At 41.9% G+C, this 18,257-nt stretch overlaps 1 protein-coding gene across 3 annotated transcripts in view; it reads left to right on the top strand.

Annotated features, from left to right (window-relative positions):
* Positions 1 to 18,257, top strand: part of LOC134819350 (membrane-associated guanylate kinase, WW and PDZ domain-containing protein 1-like) — a 49,147-nt gene that overhangs the window by 19,612 nt on the left and 11,278 nt on the right. For 2 of the 3 annotated variants that reach the window (XM_063829271.1, XM_063829272.1), the window contains 5 exons: positions 16,413 to 16,491; positions 16,757 to 16,927; positions 17,117 to 17,428; positions 17,656 to 17,757; positions 17,924 to 18,037. In XM_063829271.1, the coding sequence (XP_063685341.1) occupies positions 16,413 to 16,491; positions 16,757 to 16,927; positions 17,117 to 17,428; positions 17,656 to 17,757; positions 17,924 to 18,037 (778 nt within the window). Of the gene's footprint in view, positions 1 to 14,517; positions 15,812 to 16,412; positions 16,492 to 16,756; positions 16,928 to 17,116; positions 17,429 to 17,655; positions 17,758 to 17,923; positions 18,038 to 18,257 lie in introns of those variants that run through there. The other variant, XM_063829270.1, reaches the window with a different exon arrangement.

The following is an 18,257-nucleotide window of genomic DNA, read 5'->3' as shown; positions in this document are numbered from 1 at the left end:
CCCTAGTTCATTATAACGAGAATTTATCCATATTGTTCCATATATCTACTCCCCCGCAAACCTAACTAGAAATACTGTCGACCTAACCTACAGGCACGTTAGCCGGTCTCATAATGCACGTACACCAGGGCATTATAATATGTTTACCAACTTAACATATTATTACATTATGCGGAGATGACATGTGGACCTCATCACATTGCGTAATCAGCTAATTATACTCCAATTCACGGGTTATCACCAGGGTCCAGTAACCTGTTACCATACCCTATCTGCTGTATTTAGAACGTAATTAATTAATAATTTAATAACTGGGTTACAGCAAGGTTTCTCCGTTTCTCTATATAATACTTGAGAGTTGAGCTCCAGTTCTAAGTAGGGTGCCCCATTTTTGGCATTCCAGGGGGTTCCGGGGGTTCCACTCAGCCCTTGTTAGCCCTCCACAGTCTTATTATATAATCACAATAATACTATTGTAACTTTGTTTGGTTTGCCGTGTTTAAGAAGGCAAGGAAATTAGTTACTATGCCGGAGGCTCATAACGCTATAATAAGAGATAGAGTTACATAATGTTTATATGTCTTTGGTTATGTCTCTAAGTTACGTGTTTCATTACATTCTGTATTTTGCGTTCCGGAAAAGTATTTTCTTGCGTGCGAGGATGATGAGACGATAATAGTTATTGTTTGTGTTTCCGTTTAAGCAGCCGTATACCTCGACCGTGAAAAGCTGGTTCCTAAATTGCGAATTTTTAGTGTTATATTACTGTTGTTTTGGACTTTCAGCGGCGAGCGTTTCGCGGCCGATCTTTAGTTTAATGATTATCCAAATCAGCCCAGTTCCTGGTAACATGTCACTCATCATTTAATCATAATCTGTTTAGGTACCAACCTTAAATCTTCTCCACTTTAAGATGAACAGTGACTAATTACCAGAGCCTGCTGATGAGCCGTAACTTCTTTATCAGTTTCATCAAAACATTCTTCAAAAATTTGACTCATCTTGCTCTTACTTATAAGGCTACTTGTAAAGCTAGACTCAGCTGCATATTTGCACCGCACCATATATAAATACTCCTTTATAATATTACTCCTTTATAATACTCCTTCTCCAGTATCCGGCACCACACCATAGTTACACAATATTTCGTACCAACTTGTAACAACCCCTGAATCGCGTAAAGTAAAGTAAATATTTAACTTGAGTCAAGTGTATTTTGTTACTAGTTTTGTTAGAAATGTAGTCCTGGCTATGCACCAGAGTGGGATTCAGTGTTACCGCGGGGTTTGATCTCATTGCGGGGTTTTGTTGATAGTTATAGTTGGTCCTTCTTACTCAGTACATACTTGGATGTTTTATTAGCTCCTTCAGTTTTCGAAAGAGGGATATTTTTGTTTTTTAGGTTGTCAAGGTCATTTAAAATCTAATATTCAAATTGAATACTGCTCTTGTAGTTTTAAATAACATTAAACCAGTGTACCATACTTTTTATCCGATACAGTTTGGTACCAATTACCAAAACCTTCGGAACAAATGATTCAGAGACGACACAATACTCCCAGATCTTCAAATTGAAACGTGACACTTATTTCAACAGATTAAATCCAAGATTATAAAACGTTTGATCAAATGACAGCAATTGCATAAAAAAGCTTTCCGTCATAATTTGTTGACCTCTTTGAACTGAAATCGTAAGATCATAAAATTAAAAGCATTACAGAGTTACATATTGTAATCATGAGTTTGAAAAAGCGTGATGGTATTTCGTTACCACTTTTCAATCCCACTTGATAAAATTATTTTATGCTTTATGCAAGAAATCTAATAAAAAATTGAACTCCGAAAATTTTTAAAAACCTGTTCAATATATAGAAATCGGTGTCTATCGTGTATTCAGTATCCCAGAATATAGATAGCAGCACTGTCTTGACGGTATTTCTTCGTACTTGTACTCCTAGTGTAATCAGTGTCTACCACCCATAATAAAGTCCAAGGGTTTCACTACTGTTCACCTTCAGTCATGTGATTCTTTATCTCTTTTATGTCGGAAGGATCTGTTCTAACATTCTCATCTTTCTCGATGACGTTTGGTGAACTTATACCATCATCAATTTCAACATTTTTGATCATTTCCAATCTTACCATTACCAGACCATCCTTGGTGGTTAGTTGATCTTCCCTCGGCTGACAATTTTTACCATTTCTGCTGCGCCACATCACGACCACCCCTCTCCCGAAAGTGACCACTCTTTTGACGATGTCAGTGTGAAGACAGGGATTAAGGACAGAGTAAGCAGGGGATATGACAGCTATAACCACCTCATCAAAAATATCTGGCACTTTGCCACCCGCCAGACTGTAAATCATCGCCATGACATTAGGTACCCAGGATAGTATCTGAGCAGTGATGAGGATGTAAACTTTAGCTGACAGAAAGAACAGATGGTCAGAAGATTTGAGAGCTTTACCTACCTCCAGACTGCTCATCTTGAAGTGACGGAGGATCAGCAGGTAACATAACCCAATGGCACACATTTCTAACACCACTGTCATGATAATAGCCACTTTGAACCTAAAGAGTTCTGGTCGGTCAGAGAACAGGTCCGGGATACACATTGAGGATTTGCCGTAGTAACCGATTGATTTGATGTGCTTGGTTGTGAAGATGGAACCCTTCTCGAACAAACTCCTCAGCTTTGTGAGAATCTGTAAGGTTGAATTGTTATGGAAGACTTTTTCTTGAAAGGTTATGTTCATGTATGCAGAAAGTACAAATGCCAAATCCGCCTTGTTTCCCTTTGCAATGAAGGGATTGTTGGTCAAGAAATGTTCATAAAGGAACATGTCGGTGAGAGGGCTATCTAACTTTGTGGAGATGATTGGAAGAAGGGAGAGTACCAAGTTAGCTACATTCATCACTCCAAGCAGCACAGCAAACTGTTTAGCCTTTTTAGATCCATCTGAAAAGGAATCTTTTACGCCAAAAACCCTGCTAATGCTCGTTAAGAAGACCACCTGCAAGGAACCATTAGTTGAGAAGAAGAACAGGAACCCACTTATCTGACACAGATTGGATGCCCTCCAGTCAGTTTCATGCTCGCAGAACACCCCTCTGTATTCTAGCTGCTTCCATGTGATGATCAGGAGATAAGTGGCCATCTGGAGGTCATAGAATATGAGGTTAAAACACAGGATCTGATCTATCCGTATCTTAGGCCCGTTAACTTCACGTTTGTGTTGGAAGCGACACGCATATCCGTTCAACCACAGTATGAGCACGATCTGGAATACTATAATAAACTCTAGTCCCTTGTTCCCAACAATGTTCTCCCTGGAAGAGATACCATGGCCTGGACAGTCCTGGCATTCATCAGAGGAGTCGGTGCAGTGTGGGACCCTGTCACACACCATCTCCTTAGGGATGGGCTTACTGTCAGACTTGCAGTAGAATAGATGAGGACAGTGCTGCTCGTCAATTCCATTTATACAGTTTCTCTCCCCGTTGCAGATCGCTTGGTACAGTGGTCTGTGTAGCTCTATGAAAGTGGAATCTGTGCAGTTGTAGCTTGGGCCTTTCTCTTTAAATAGATTAATTAATTCCAAGCTAATATTCATGGGTAATCCTGTCATGGTGCCTGTAGCTGTAACTCTTGAAAACTGGAACTTGAACTTGGGATACCTTGCAATGGCCTCGTTCAGTGCCGACTTGTTCCCGTAGATGCTGCCGTCCTTTGTTATCTGCCTGATTTCCTGGATAACTTTGTGCTGAGCGGATGAGTTGAAGGAGCAGTTACTCCTCCTAACCCCACACACTTCACTACCAGCAAAGTTGCTGATACAACTCTGAAAAGAGCTGCAGGGACACTCGTCACTAGCATCCGCACAGTCAGCTCTGTTATCACACACCTGATAAGATAATTATAATTATTACAATTAAATATTTTGCCAAAAGCAGCAACTCAAGACTTTCAAAACACTGTTGACTGCAGTTGAGAGAGCACAAAAACATGTAGTGATCTCAGCTTACTATTTCTACTTGTAATTTCACCTGATTAACAGTGATGCACCCTTCCCCACTGGCGCACTTGAAATGTTCCTGATCACACCCACACTCGTCATCAAGACAACTGGAGAAACCATCACATCTCTCTGTTGTGGCAATGAAACAAACAGGAAGTGCTCCAGAGGTGGTCTTGTTGTTGAGGCAGGTGCGAGTTTGTGTCTCGTTATCATACCCTACGGTGGTTAGCCTGGTGTACGTCTCTTGATCTTTCCCGGGTGAGGCTACAACCAGGCCCCGCTCTCTCCACAAGGTTTTACTCTGTGATCTCTCTTGGTTCACGTCCGAGCATGTTATCCGCTCGTAACGCTGGTTTAGCAGGAGGTCGTTGAAAGACTCTCGGTGGTCTGCGGATAGCTCGGACAGTCGGGTGAGGTTGAGCAGCTGATGTCTTGCAATGACTCTGAATATCAGGAGATAAAGTAGAAGCAAGAACATTAAAGCTTTAATATGCGAACTGGCCGTACGGAGTTGTTGTAATTATCTCAGATCCCGGCGTCAGGGATTTGTGGTGATGACCAATCAAATTTGCCAAAATGGGAATGCACTCAATTGCAATTGGAATCTAAAATTGTCATTGTTTTATATGATCGCTGTAAGGCAAGATTATTGGCTGCTTGTTGCTACATTGTTTCAGAGACGACACAATACTCCCAGATCTTCAAATTGAAACGTGACTCTTATTTCAACAGATTAAATCCAAGATTATAAAACGTTTGATCAAATGACAGCAATTGCATGAAAAAGCTTTCCGTCATAATTTGTTGACCTCTTTGAACTGAAATCGTAAGATCGTAAAATTAAAAGCATTACAGAGTTACATATTATAATCATAAGTTTGAAAAAGCGTGATGGTATTTCTTTACCACTTTTCAATCCCACTTGATAAAATTATTTTATGCTTTATGCAAGAAATCTAATCAAAAATTGAACTCCGAAAATTTTTAAAAACCTGTTCAATATATAAAAATTGGTGTCTATCGTGTATTCAGTATCCCAGAATATAGATAGCAGCACTGTCTTGACGGTATTTCTTCGTACTTGTACTCCTAGTGTAATCAGTGTCTACCACCCATAATAAAGTCCAAGGGTTTCACTACTGTTCACCTTCAGTCATGATTCTTTATCTCTTTTATGTCGGAAGGATCTGTTCTAACATTCTCCTCTTTCTCGATGTCATTTGGTGAACTTATACCATCATCAATTTCAACATTTTTGATCATTTCCAATCTTACCATTACCAGACCATCCTTGGTGGTTAGTTGATCTTCCCTCGGCTGACAATTTTTACCATTTCTGCTGCGCCACATCACGACCACCCCTCTCCCGAAAGTGACCACTCTTTTGACGATGTCAGTGTGAAGACAGGGATTAAGGACAGAGTAAGCAGGGGATATGACAGCTATAACCACCTCATCAAAAACATCTGGCACTTTGCCACCCGCCAGACTGTAAATCATCGCCATGACATTAGGTACCCAGGATAGTATCTGAGCAGTGATGAGGATGTAAACCTTAGCTGACAGAAAGAACAGATGGTCAGAAGATTTGAGAGCTTTACCTACCTCCAGACTGCTCATCTTGAAGTGGCGGAGGATCAGCAGGTAACATAACCCAATGGCACACATTTCTAACACCACTGTAATGATAATAGCCACTTTGAACCTAAAGAGTTCTGGTCGGTTGGAGAACAGATCCGGGATACACATTGAGGATTTGCCGTAGTAACCGATTGATTTGATGTGCTTGGTTGTGAAGATGGAACCCTTCTCGAACAAACTCCTCAGCTTTGTGAGAATCTGTAAGGTTGAATTGTTATGGAAGTCTTTTTCTTGAAAGGTTATGTTCATGTATGCAGAAAGTACAAATGCCAAATCCGCCTTGTTTCCCTTTGCAATGAAGGGATTGTTGGTCAAGAAATGTTCATAAAGGAACATGTCGGTTTTGACGATGCAGTGTAAGTCAGGGATTAAGGCCAGAGAAAGCAGGGAAATTACAGCTATAACCAACTCATCAAAAACAACTGCACTTATGCCACCCCCAGATGTAAATCATCGCCATGACATAGGTACCCAGGATAGTATCTGAGCAGTGATGAGGAAATGGGTAAACTTTAGCTGACAGAAAGAACAGATGGTCAGAAGATATGAGAGTCTTTACCTACCTCCAGACTGCTCATCTTGAAGTGACGAGGATCAGCCGGTAACATAACCCAATGCACACATTTCTTCAAACACCACTGTCATGATAATACCACTTTGAACTAAAGATTCTGGTCGGTCCAGAGAACAGGTCGGGATAACACATTGAGGATTTGCCGTAGTAAACCGATTATTTGATGTGCTTGGTTGTGAAGATGGAACCCTCTCGATACAAACTCCTCGTCTTTGTGAGAATCTGTAAGGTTTGAATTGTTATGGAAAGACTTTTTCTTGAAGGTTATTTTCATGTATGCAGAAAGTACAAATGCCAAATCCGCCTTGTTTCCCTTGCAATGAAGGGATTGTTGGTCAAGAAATATTCATAAAGGAACATGTCGGGGAGAGGGCTAATCTAAACTTTGTGGAGATGATTGGAAGAAGGAATAGTACCAAGTTAGCTACATTCATCACTCCAAGCAAGCACAGCAAACTTTTAGCCTTTTTAGATCCCATCTGAAAAGGGAATCTTTAACGCCAAAAACCCGCTACTGCTCGTTAAGAAGACCACCCTTCAAGGAACCATTAGTTGAGAAAGAGACAGGAACCCACTTATCTGACACAGATTGGATGCCCTCCAGTCAGTTCATTGCTCGCTGAACACCCCTCTGTAATCTAGCTGCATCATGTGAAGATCAGGAAGATAAGTGCACATCTGGAGGTCATAGAATAAGGAGGTTAAAACACAGGACTGATCTATCCCGTACTTAGGCCCGTTAACTTGCACGTTTGTGTTGGGAAGCGACCCGCAATCCGTTCAACCAACAGTAGAGCACGATCTGGAATACTATAATAAACTCGAGTCCCTTGTTTCCCAACAATGTTCTCCCTGGAAGAGAATACCCTTGGCCTGGACGGTCCCTGGCATTCAACAGAAGGAGTCGGTGGCAGAGGTGGGGACCCTGTCACACACCAACTCCTTAGGGATGGGCCTTACTGTCAGACTTGCATAGAATAATGAGGACAGTTGCTGCTCGACAATCACATTTATACCAGTTTCTCTCGCCCGTTGCAGTATCGCTTGTACAAGTGGTCTGTGTAGCTCTATGAAAGTGGAATCTGGCAGTTGTAAGCTTGGGCTTTCTCCTTAATAGATTAATTAATTCCAAGCTAATATTCATGGGTAATCCCGTCAGGGTGCCTGTAGCTGTACCTCTTGAAAACTGGAACTTGAACTGGGATACCTTGCAATGGCCCTCGTTTACAGTGCGACTTGTTCCCCTAGAGCTGCCGTCCTTTTGGTTATCTGCCTGATTTTCCTGGATAACTTTGGTGCTTAGCGGTATGATTGAAAAGAGCAGTTACTCCTCATAACCCCAACACACATCACTAACCCGGGGGGGGGGGGGTGCAGCAAAGTTTGCTGAACATCACTGAAAAGACTGCAGGACACTCGCACTACATCCGCACAGTCACCCTCTGTATCACACACCTGATAAGATATTATAATTAATACAATTAAAATATTTTGCCAAAAGCCGCAACTCAAGACTTTCAAAACTCTGTTGACTGCAGTTGAGAGATCACAAAAACCATGTAGTGATCTCAGCTTCTATTTCTACTTGTAATTTACCTTGATTAACATGATGCACCCTTTCCCCACGTGCGCACTTGAAATGTTCCTGATCACACCCACACTCGTCATCAAGACAACTGAGAAACCATCAAATCTACTCCTGTTGTGGCAAATGAAACAAACAGGAAGTTGCTCCCAGGGGTGGTCTTGTTGTTGACAGGTGCGAGTTTTGATGTCTCGTTAGCATACCTACGGTGGTTAGCCTGGTGGTAACGTCTCTAGATGTTTCCCCGAGGGAGGCTACAACCAGGCCCCGTCTCTCCACAAGTTATACTCTGTGATCTCTCTTTGTTCACGTCCTGAGCATGTTAACCGCTCGTAACGCTGGTTGAGCGGAGGGACGTTGAAGGACGCCGGTGGTCTGCGGATAGCTCGGACATTCGGGTGAGGTTGAGCAGCTGATGTCTTGCTATGACTCTGGATATCAGGAGATAAAGTAGAGGCAAGAACATTAAACCTTTAATCTGCGAACTGGCCGTACGGGGTTGTCGTATTTGCCAAAATGAAATCGCAATTGGAATCTAAAATTGTCATTGTTTTATATGATCGCTGTAAGGCAAGATTATTGGCTGCTTGATGCTACATTGTTTCGTTCTTTCAGCTGAAGGAGGGATGGTGATTGTGATTTAAATAATCCCAAATACATTATTCATGTTACGTCAAGCAACCTGCACTACAAAGAAAGTAGAAGTAGTATTATAGATCCCTTAGGTTTTTTCGGGTCCTGGTTATTGGTTAATTATACCATTAACGTATTAATGATATGTATAAGTACGTCAGCTGCAGGCTTGTAATACGCGTACGCACTGTAGTAGTGTACTGTTATAGTTTCGAGAAATTATAGTTTGTCAAACTTCCTCACGCTATCTGGCCTGTAGTTCGAAGAGTACAGAAGTTCAACAAGAGGAATAAGATTACTGATACTCAATTAACTAATTAAGCATCATGTACCTGGAATAGTAACTCGTAATAAAATAATTGGGCACGGGCTGCAAGAATCACATCACAATATTGATGCGGGTTTCACCTAGTCACTCTATATTATAGTTATACATAATGTTGGTAGTTTATAGTTTGTCTAATACCAAAACATGAACCCTGCAAGTTTAATACGGATCTGCCCAGAATTACTAAACCACACGGCATTCTACTGAGCAGCGTCTAGACTAAGAGCCTACGTTTAGAGGGTAGACTAAAACAAATCAATAAATAGGTTGTAATAGGTAGTAGATAGGTTAGTTAATACCATGAAATAAAGTATGTATCTAGTAGGCGTTACTGCCACGTGGTGCCCATATAAGGGGATATAACGCGAGCTACAGTCCTGATCCTCCCATTTTACTCTCTCAATTTCTAATTTTGCTGGGAGCTAGAGCTTCTCCCTTCCACTCCCTTTTCATGCTCACAGACACTCATCTTATCACGTGTCTAGACGTCAGCCAATTAGCTGCCCCTCAATATCACGTGTCTAGACGTCAGCCAATTAGCTGCCCCTCAATATCACGCGTCTAGACGTCAGCCAATTAGCTGCCCCTCAATATCACGTGTCTAGACGTCAGCCAATTAGCTGCCCCTCAATATCACGTGTCTAGACGTCAGCCAATTAGCTGCCCCTCAATATCACGTGTCTAGACGTCAGCCAATTAGCTGCCCCTCAATATCACGTGTCTAGACGTCAGCCAATTAGCTGCCCCTCAATATCACGTGTCTAGACGTCAGCCAATTAGCTGCCCCTCAATATCACGTGTCTAGACGTCAGCCAATTAGCTGCCCCTCAATATCACGTGTCTAGACGTCAGCCAATTAGCTGCCCCTCAATATCACGTGTCTAGACGTCAGCCAATTAGCTGCCCCTCAATATCACGTGTCTAGACGTCAGCCAATTAGCTGCCCCTCAATATCACGTGTCTAGACGTCAGCCAATTAGCTGCCCCTCAATATCACGTGTCTAGACGTCAGCCAATTAGCTGCCCCTCAATATTACGTGTCTAGACGTCAGCCAATTAGCTGCCCCTCAATATTACGTGTCTAGACGTCAGCCAATTAGCTGCCCCTCAATATCACGTGTCTAGACGTCAGCCAATTAGCTGCCCCTCAATATCACGTGTCTAGACGTCAGCCAATTAGCTGCCCCTCAATATCACGTGTCTAGACGTCAGCCAATTAGCTGCCCCTCAATATCACGTGTCTAGCCGTCAGCCAATTAGCTGCCCCTCAATATCACGTGTCTAGACGTCAGCCAATTAGCTGCCCCTCAATATCACGTGTCTAGACGTCAGCCAATTAGCTGCCCCTCAATATCACGTGTCTAGCCGTCAGCCAATTAGCTGCCCCTCAATATCACGTGTCTAGCCGTCAGCCAATTAGCTGCCCCTCAATATCACGTGTCTAGCCGTCAGCCAATTAGCTGCCCCTCAATATCACGTGTCTAGACGTCAGCCAATTAGCTGCCCCTCAATATCCGGATTATATTTACACCCCATTAAATCTCCTGTGTCTGAGAGGGGCAGATTTAAACCTGCTCAGCCCCGTGGCAGGGCCCGTGGTATCTGGTGTCAATAAGAGGCTAAAGAGCACACCACAATACCGTGGCAACTCTCTTCATACACTGTTCAGGTCTCTTAACTGGTATCATACTCTGTTCTAATGTTATTTATGTGTCACGCCTGCCTGCTCCCTGGCTGTGGTCCCGTGTTTGTGAGGTCTGGGTGAGCTTGAGGGGCCATGCTTGTCAAAGCTAATGTTTTGTGGAACTGTGAGTTCGTGGAAATCTGAATTTTACATTGGGTGTAGTTTTCTGCTGGTCATCGTGTCTTTTACGCTTACATTTACTTGTGAATTGCTGATGTTTTGTATTCGGATATATCCAACACTTGCTTAAACATTGGGCGTTACCAAACCCTCGATTTAACCTGGTATTGTAAAATGACGTGCCGATATCCTAGCAATTAAAAATATCTGCCAGAATTCATTATCACCTTCCAATCTTCCAAAGAAATAATCTACTCTCCGCACAGTCTGCACTACCTCATATCACATCAGTTTTGTAGAATATAATTAATCTAATTATCTCATTAGCATGATCTAATTACCCCTACATTACCTCACAATTTCTGGGAAGTAAAGCCACAACTCCTCAGTACACACTCAACCCATGATATGTACCTATCAACATTACATTAGATACCTTCATTAAATACCTTCACGTTCTTAATACCTTTGTTTTATCTCCTTTCCGTGTGAACACCGTGTATCTTAATTCTTAATGATTATTTCCATTTTTCACTGTACATCTTGATCTAGACTTTTGATTGGAGTATGTTAAAGTCCCCAATTTCACATACCTCATTGGGATTTTAATTGACTGCTGGACCTCGTATTGCTGCCTGATTAGCTAGTCCACATTGTCTGCTTTCTGATTGGTCCTTTCCCTCGTTCTGCCGAATTTGATTGGCTATCACACTCCATCCTCTCATGTGATTGTACCCTGACTATCAGTTATAAGCATTACTTCCGTGGTTGTTCTAATTCCTAGGACTGAACAGCCCTCCGTTAATCCGTTCCAAGCCTTCTTCAAATGTATACTTCACCGTAATTATAATAAGCAGTGTTTAATCTACAAATCTGCCCCTTATAAGAATCCGTACCGTTTTAACACACAATTTCATTTGTTGTACTCACGTAATCTTAAATCGTGTAATTATACTCTTACACTCTGTGTACAATCCCCGTGTTGGTATACACTATTGTTGATTGATTGTACACCGGCCACCAGTTAATTACACCCCACTTATCATTGGTATGATGCAAGTGACGAGCAGATTTAGTTGTTGTTGCTGCCCCCTGCCGGGCCCTGCTTCCTTGTATAGTCACAACTCGAGACACTTGTTACTTGATGATAGGTGTGGGACGGCGACCCACTTGCTGATATCCTCCTGATTTGGTTGTTGTTGAAGGTCCCCCTACCTCTGTGTAATTCAGTGTATAGTAGCACGCAGTACAATGTACATCTTGCTATGTACTACTTGGATTTAACAGTTAACTTATTTATTTAACAGTTAATACTTGCTGATTTGCTTGGGACGGCGGCAAACCTATTGCAGTATTACAGTATTACAGTATTAGTATTTAGTTGTGTTAGTAACGTTTGAGTGACCCTGTTTAGCTGCTCTGTATAACTAACACCGTAGTTTAACACGTGACACAACAAGGGCCACTGCACCTTAATTACTAGGATTGTTAGCTTCCAGGGTCCCACTATTTAACAGTTGACCCCGCCCCAGCTAAGTTGATGGCCCTAATGTATGTATCTAGTAGCTCTAGCTCTGTAACTGAATTATCTTGCTGTTTCCTGGCTGCAGAGGAGCTGGCCCACTATTTGTTAATCTAATATGTTGTACTGGAATTGCAGTGGAGCTATACTGCTGGAACTCTGTTGGTGGAGCTTCTGTCGTAGTTCTGTCAAATCCACATCTAGCAGTGGTCCCTCACATTGCACATGATGTCTGAATTCTCGAACGTTAAAATTCGTACTTCGAATCATCTCACAATGTTCAGACGCAATCCAGACATTTTAATTTCATAATTTTAGTTAAACAGCTTGCTGGATTCTGTTCTGTCAAATCCACCCGATGTTTAAATTATCCAACGTTAAAATCCATCAAAATTATCTTGCACAATTTTCAGACAAACGAGACATCCAGACATTTTAATTTTGTAATTTTAGTTGAACAGCTTGCTGAATAAGACGTTCAAAGCTTGCTTGTTGATCAAAACATAGTTGTCAATCTCTGCACGTCTACATAAACTGAACATAGTTCCCATAGTTAGTATTGTTCTGATGTGTCAGATTGTGTGAGAGCTGTTTGTTTGGAGCTCCCCTTTTTAACTGTGATATGGGGCGCGGTCTTTTGTTAGGGTCCCAGTTTCCAAGTGTTTCCGGTGTATGAATAATAGTACAATAGTCGTTTACCCCTGGCTCCCATCACTTTATACTGTTACCCCTGCTATTGTAACTTTTATACTATTTTCAGTGTCAGTGGCCTTACAACTTTCATACTTTTTGTAATTTCAGTGCCAGATAACCTTCCTCGATTTAGCGTGAAGCCTGTAGCCCTAATAAAAATATAAGCAAGTCTCTATTTTCTGGGAATCTGAGGGATGCTAATTAATTTAAAGCTTTTACTATACAGTTCTTCTGGCGATAGAGCATGAAATCAATCAGTAGGGTTGGGAAGATGAAGTTGAAGAAGCACATACCGTAAAAACTAAGCTGCTAAAATGACGTTTAAGAAGTGCGTACCGTAAAAACTAAGCTGCTAAAATGACGTTTAAGAAGTGCATACCTTAACAATTAGCTTGCTGTTGTGTTGACAGTTGTTTAAAGCTTCACGTATTATATATCCAACAATACACTCTCCTTACCCTTGCCTATTACTCTGTGTTGTTAGCATCAGACTGGTTATATCTAATTATGCCCGATAGCTCGTTTTCTTCCAATTTTCATCACTTTATCCATATTTTCCAGTTTTCGGACTGTTCTTTGTTGTTGCACGTTGTGAATAGGAATGAACGAGAACTTTCTTTGGTATTCATTATTTTTGAGTTACCTTGTCTCCTTTCATCTGTCGATAATTCCTTTACTGTCAGTTACTTTAAGTTTCTGAACTCTTGTATGTAACGTGGTTTATTTATTTGTCAACAAATGACCGAGGTTATCACACAATATGTAAATATTCATCATATTTATTTACCAGTCATATTGATACGATTTGTATTTCCCACCCGTAAAGCTTTTGATTGCGAACTCAGTATGAGGTATGCACGTTAAAAGTCCTCGTCCAATCAAATCACTGAATAGCAATCACGTGCTCAACATCATCCAATCACATCGCCTCGTTTCTTTCTCATGATCCGCCTAATCCAATCAAACTCTCAAGCTCTGTTACTATCAATCGAAGTTGCAGCCAATCACCTAACATGTACACCACACCGCAAGCCAGTCCAATGAAGCTTCATCTCACTCAATTAGAAACTTTTACACGCTTCACCAGATTCGTAACTTCGTGTTTACACTGCCACCCTCCTTCCATATTTCCCTCTTCCGGCTTCATCGAATCAGAGATCTGGCTGAACCAATCAGGTTCTTCCCCTGACAACTCTATACATCTCCTGGCTACGAGCCATGATAAGTATTGTTTGTTTGTGCTTCAGTAATTCGATCAGTAGTTTACACAGGACAGGGTTTACAGCAGTATGTATGTGTTCATCATAACCAGATATCCTACACAGATCACTTTTGCTTGATCTAGATTTTTCCTACATTCCTAATCGAACTGCTCTTTTCATTGCTTGGTCTAAATCTCCTTCTCACACGCTCTCCTTTTCTTTGTTTTTTGCTTGCTGATAGTGGTTGATTGGTTTTAGTGAGTTAACGCAAAGTAATCCGCATCGTTTATTCCTTAAACAGTATAATTAGCGGATATTGTACTAAACTCAGTGTACTTGTGAGGAGCATGGCAAGGTTGCTGCTCTGTAAGTGTAATGACATGCTCTGCTTTGGTGATCTCTCCTGCCACGGGACAAGCACTACATCTTTGTTTAATTGTACTTAATTAATGCACCATTTCCTGTTCATATGCACAGTCTGCTGTGCAGTCCGCGTTGAAGATTAGCTTGTTTTTAGTTTTGCAACCGCTAACCGATAATTCTTAGCTTGCTTGTTGATCCGTATCTAGTTTTACTCGTGACTTTTAGTGCTCGCATAGAAAACTTGCACTCTCGTCGTCACTTCCGTAGTTAGTTTTTTCTTGTCATGATCAACATTTTTTGACACTTACCAACCAACAACTCACTAGGAAACCAGCTGTTAAACACGACCATGAACCAATCAGCAGGCTCCGGAGGGACCACGTGATAGGTACGCCCTGCACACTCGACATGACAGTGCTGTTGCTGTGTAAACAGTAGCCACCAGCAGTAGAGAGAGATCACATCGTTTGGTGTTATGTTTGGAGTGTTCCGCAAACACAAGAAGAGTAGCAAGACCGTCCCCTCCCCACCCCCTCCCCACTCTCAGCAACCACCCTACGACCCTCAGCTCCATCAGAAGAACGGTCACCATGGTCACCAACAGCAGGTCTTCAACCCTGTGATGTATGTTACCGGACCTGGATCAAGACCTCACCACAACGGCCACCACAACGGGGTCCACCAGAACGGGGTCCACCAGAACGGGGCCCACCAGAACGGGGCCCAGCCATATTACCAAAATGGAGGAAGCCTTTATCAACCTGATATAAGACCGCACTACCATCAAAACGGAGGTCCACCAAACCTTGTTAACGGCTCCACCTCCCACAAGAACGGCGGGGTTCCCTCCCAAAACCACCACCTAACCAAACACAACCACATCAACATTGGACCACCTCCGGTCCAGAACAAATGGGTCAACCTGGATGATCCAAAGCAGAACGTACGGAAAGGGAGGAGATCCCGAGGACACAACCCGGCCGTGATACGGTCCAACAGCGCGGGGAGTGTGAAGAGTCAAGCCTCGTCTGTCGATTCCTGTTACAGCACCAAGTCAGAGCAGTTCAAGAACTCTGTCAGGATCCCAGACACAAAGTTCTCTGGATCCTGGACCTCCAACGAGTCAGTTAACAGTAGAAACAGGTCAAACTACAGTCTCGCTACTGAGAGGAAGCGAGTTAGGGAGTGGAATGTGGATATCGGCCCCAGAAGACAGGACACCAAACCCCCCGTCCTCTCATCCGCCCAGATACCCTATACCACGTACCGGGGAGTGGGGGATCCGCCCCCCAAGTCCTCCACCAAGTCCCTGAAGTCGAGCTGTGGGAATGTTTCCTCTACGGACAGCAGCAGACAACACCCCTTTGTAGCCAGTTATATGAGCTCAAGTACCCCGCCTCCAGCTTATCACAGTGACCCGTTATCTTCTAGTCACGGTTCTAATGGGTACGTTTGTGGTTGTAGTCAGTTAACTTAATTAATCGACTATTTGAATATAGCTATTGGTAATTTAACTTTCAATTTCATACATTTTGATCAGACAATTCATTGTTAATGTTATTCCTATTATTAGTCCGTTAGTAAGGTTAAGGATTGCAGACAAAGTCTACCTTAATCCTCACTATCGTATTTCAAGTTTACATTCCTGAGTGCTGTGTTTTCACATATTCCCCATAATTTTCTCTAGGGATTAGTACTTAATTTAATGTTGTCGCTATTGCGGTATTTAGTTTAACATTGTGGCCGTTGGTACGGGAATTTAGTCCAGGATTTTCGTGTAAGAACATACGGGTAGCATGAGATCTTATATTGTATAGCGATGTTTCCTGATGCTAAAGTTATTTGTACCTGTTGTTCGTTTCAGTTAATGTATGTTTAAAATAATTTAATAAATGTTGTTAATATCTCGTCTACAATGTTCTGTCATAACACGCATAATGTCTCGACACACTGAACCATGTACTGTATTACTTGTATTCTAGTGTAACCTGGTTCTGTGTCTACTGTCTAGGTTCACTGTTGATGCTGACCTAATTTGTTATTTCAGTTACATAAACAAACGAACGACCACCCAACATCCCAGCACGCTCCCTAACCTACAACATCCTCCTAACGAAACCATGCTGGTTAGAGTCAAAATTCTTTTTAAATATTTTTTCTCTCCAAACTCATGTTTTTGTAATGAAGCAATGCCAATTATTTTATAATTGTCAACTAAGAGCACAGTTCAAGGTGCTGAAGGCAAAGTTACTGGCTTTTTTAAGTCTCCTGGCACAGATCCAAATATTTGATTCAGTACAAAAAATCACTATACAGTTCAACGTTACACACTAATTATTTATCTCATAAGTTCCTAAATATTTCCACACATAACCACATAACTCCTCTCAGAGTGGATACGGGTCACCAGTACAAGCTCCGGGGCGTATTGTCACGGCTACTCTCTACAAAACCACCAAAGGGTTCGGTTTCACGCTCTCTGGTGGTGACAAGAGTGGGCAGCCTGTCCTTATCAAGAGTGTAAAGCAGGGATCTCCTGCTGACACCCAGGGAGGTCTTCTGGTTAGTTTTATTGGTTCTAGCGATATTTTAGTGTGTTCGAGCATTGTAGTCCACACTCAACGGTTGTTACAATTTTAGTTGCTTAGTAGGCGATTCATAATGATCATAGAGTGTAGACTATTTAAAACTCGCCCAGCATCATTCCTCACATAGTTTACCCTACACCCCCTACAATATTTCACTGTTCAGGCGGGTGATATCCTAGTGAAAGTGAACGGTCAGATAGTGAGTAACCTGACGCACTCCGGAGTGGTTCAGCTCTTTAAAGCTATACCCAACGGAGCAGAAGCTAGGTTAGAGCTGCGGAGAAATGATATACCTGGACACAACCATCAACCACAACCATATCAGCCGCATCAACAACAGCAACCTTTTCAACAGCAACCCTACCAGCAGCAACCGTATCAACAGCAACCTTATCAACAACAGCCTGTACCGTATCAACAGCAACCACCCTTTCAACAACCACCCTTTCAACAGCAGCCTTACACCAATGGCAGAGTATGTCCATCTTGTTTCTCGTGGTCCAATAATCAGTTCAAAAATATTAATTCTTTAAAACATTTCTATTTTGATCACTGCTGTAAAATGTGTACAGAAACCGCCCCTTAGTACTCCAAAATTTTGGTAAGTTGCCAAATTTAATCCAGCCCATCTACGTAATTTCAAAAGTACATTTTGAATACATCAAATCAAATTAAACAAATAACTAGCAACCACTTCCACAGGCCCAGGGATACCCCGACCAAGGTGCGGAGAGCAGTTCCAGCAGGTCAACAGGAAGTGTAAACAACCCCCACGGGGACCTCATTCCAATCTACATAGACAAGGTAAGAGAACTGAGAGAGCTGCATATTCCATCAAGACTTAACAATAACAATTAAAACATCGTGGTACAGTTGATGTTTTTATTTCTTCCAAATCTACCAAAAAGATGACAATTTTAAATTAACTACCCGGCAATCGGCATGTACAGATAAAACATTGTCTTCTCAGGGAGATAATGGGTTTGGGTTTACAATCCACCAGAGTAACGCCGGCCAGAGAATAAAGACGGTGATGGACCGGAGCAGGTGTGCTTATCTTATGGAGGGCGATCTTATAGTTCAGGTTCGTGCATATTCTAATAATACTTTTCATTCATACAAAGTTATAACAAATTCTTCTTGTAGTGCATCCTGGGTTTGGACAGGATATGCCCGCTTAAAATATTTCCATCACGTTACATTACATAATTCTCAATAAATGTAATGGATTTGTAGTGTTGTGATAAGTTTAAAACTATGAATAATATGGATTTATTGCTGTATATTTGATGTTGGTTTGTTTA

This window comes from Bolinopsis microptera, chromosome 8 (assembly GCF_026151205.1).
Source record: "Bolinopsis microptera isolate Bmic1 chromosome 8, MBARI_Bmic_1.0, whole genome shotgun sequence".
NCBI classification, from domain to species: domain Eukaryota; kingdom Metazoa; phylum Ctenophora; class Tentaculata; order Lobata; family Bolinopsidae; genus Bolinopsis; species Bolinopsis microptera.
Note: the sequence above shows the minus strand (reverse complement) of the source record. Positions and strands in the feature narration are given on the sequence as shown.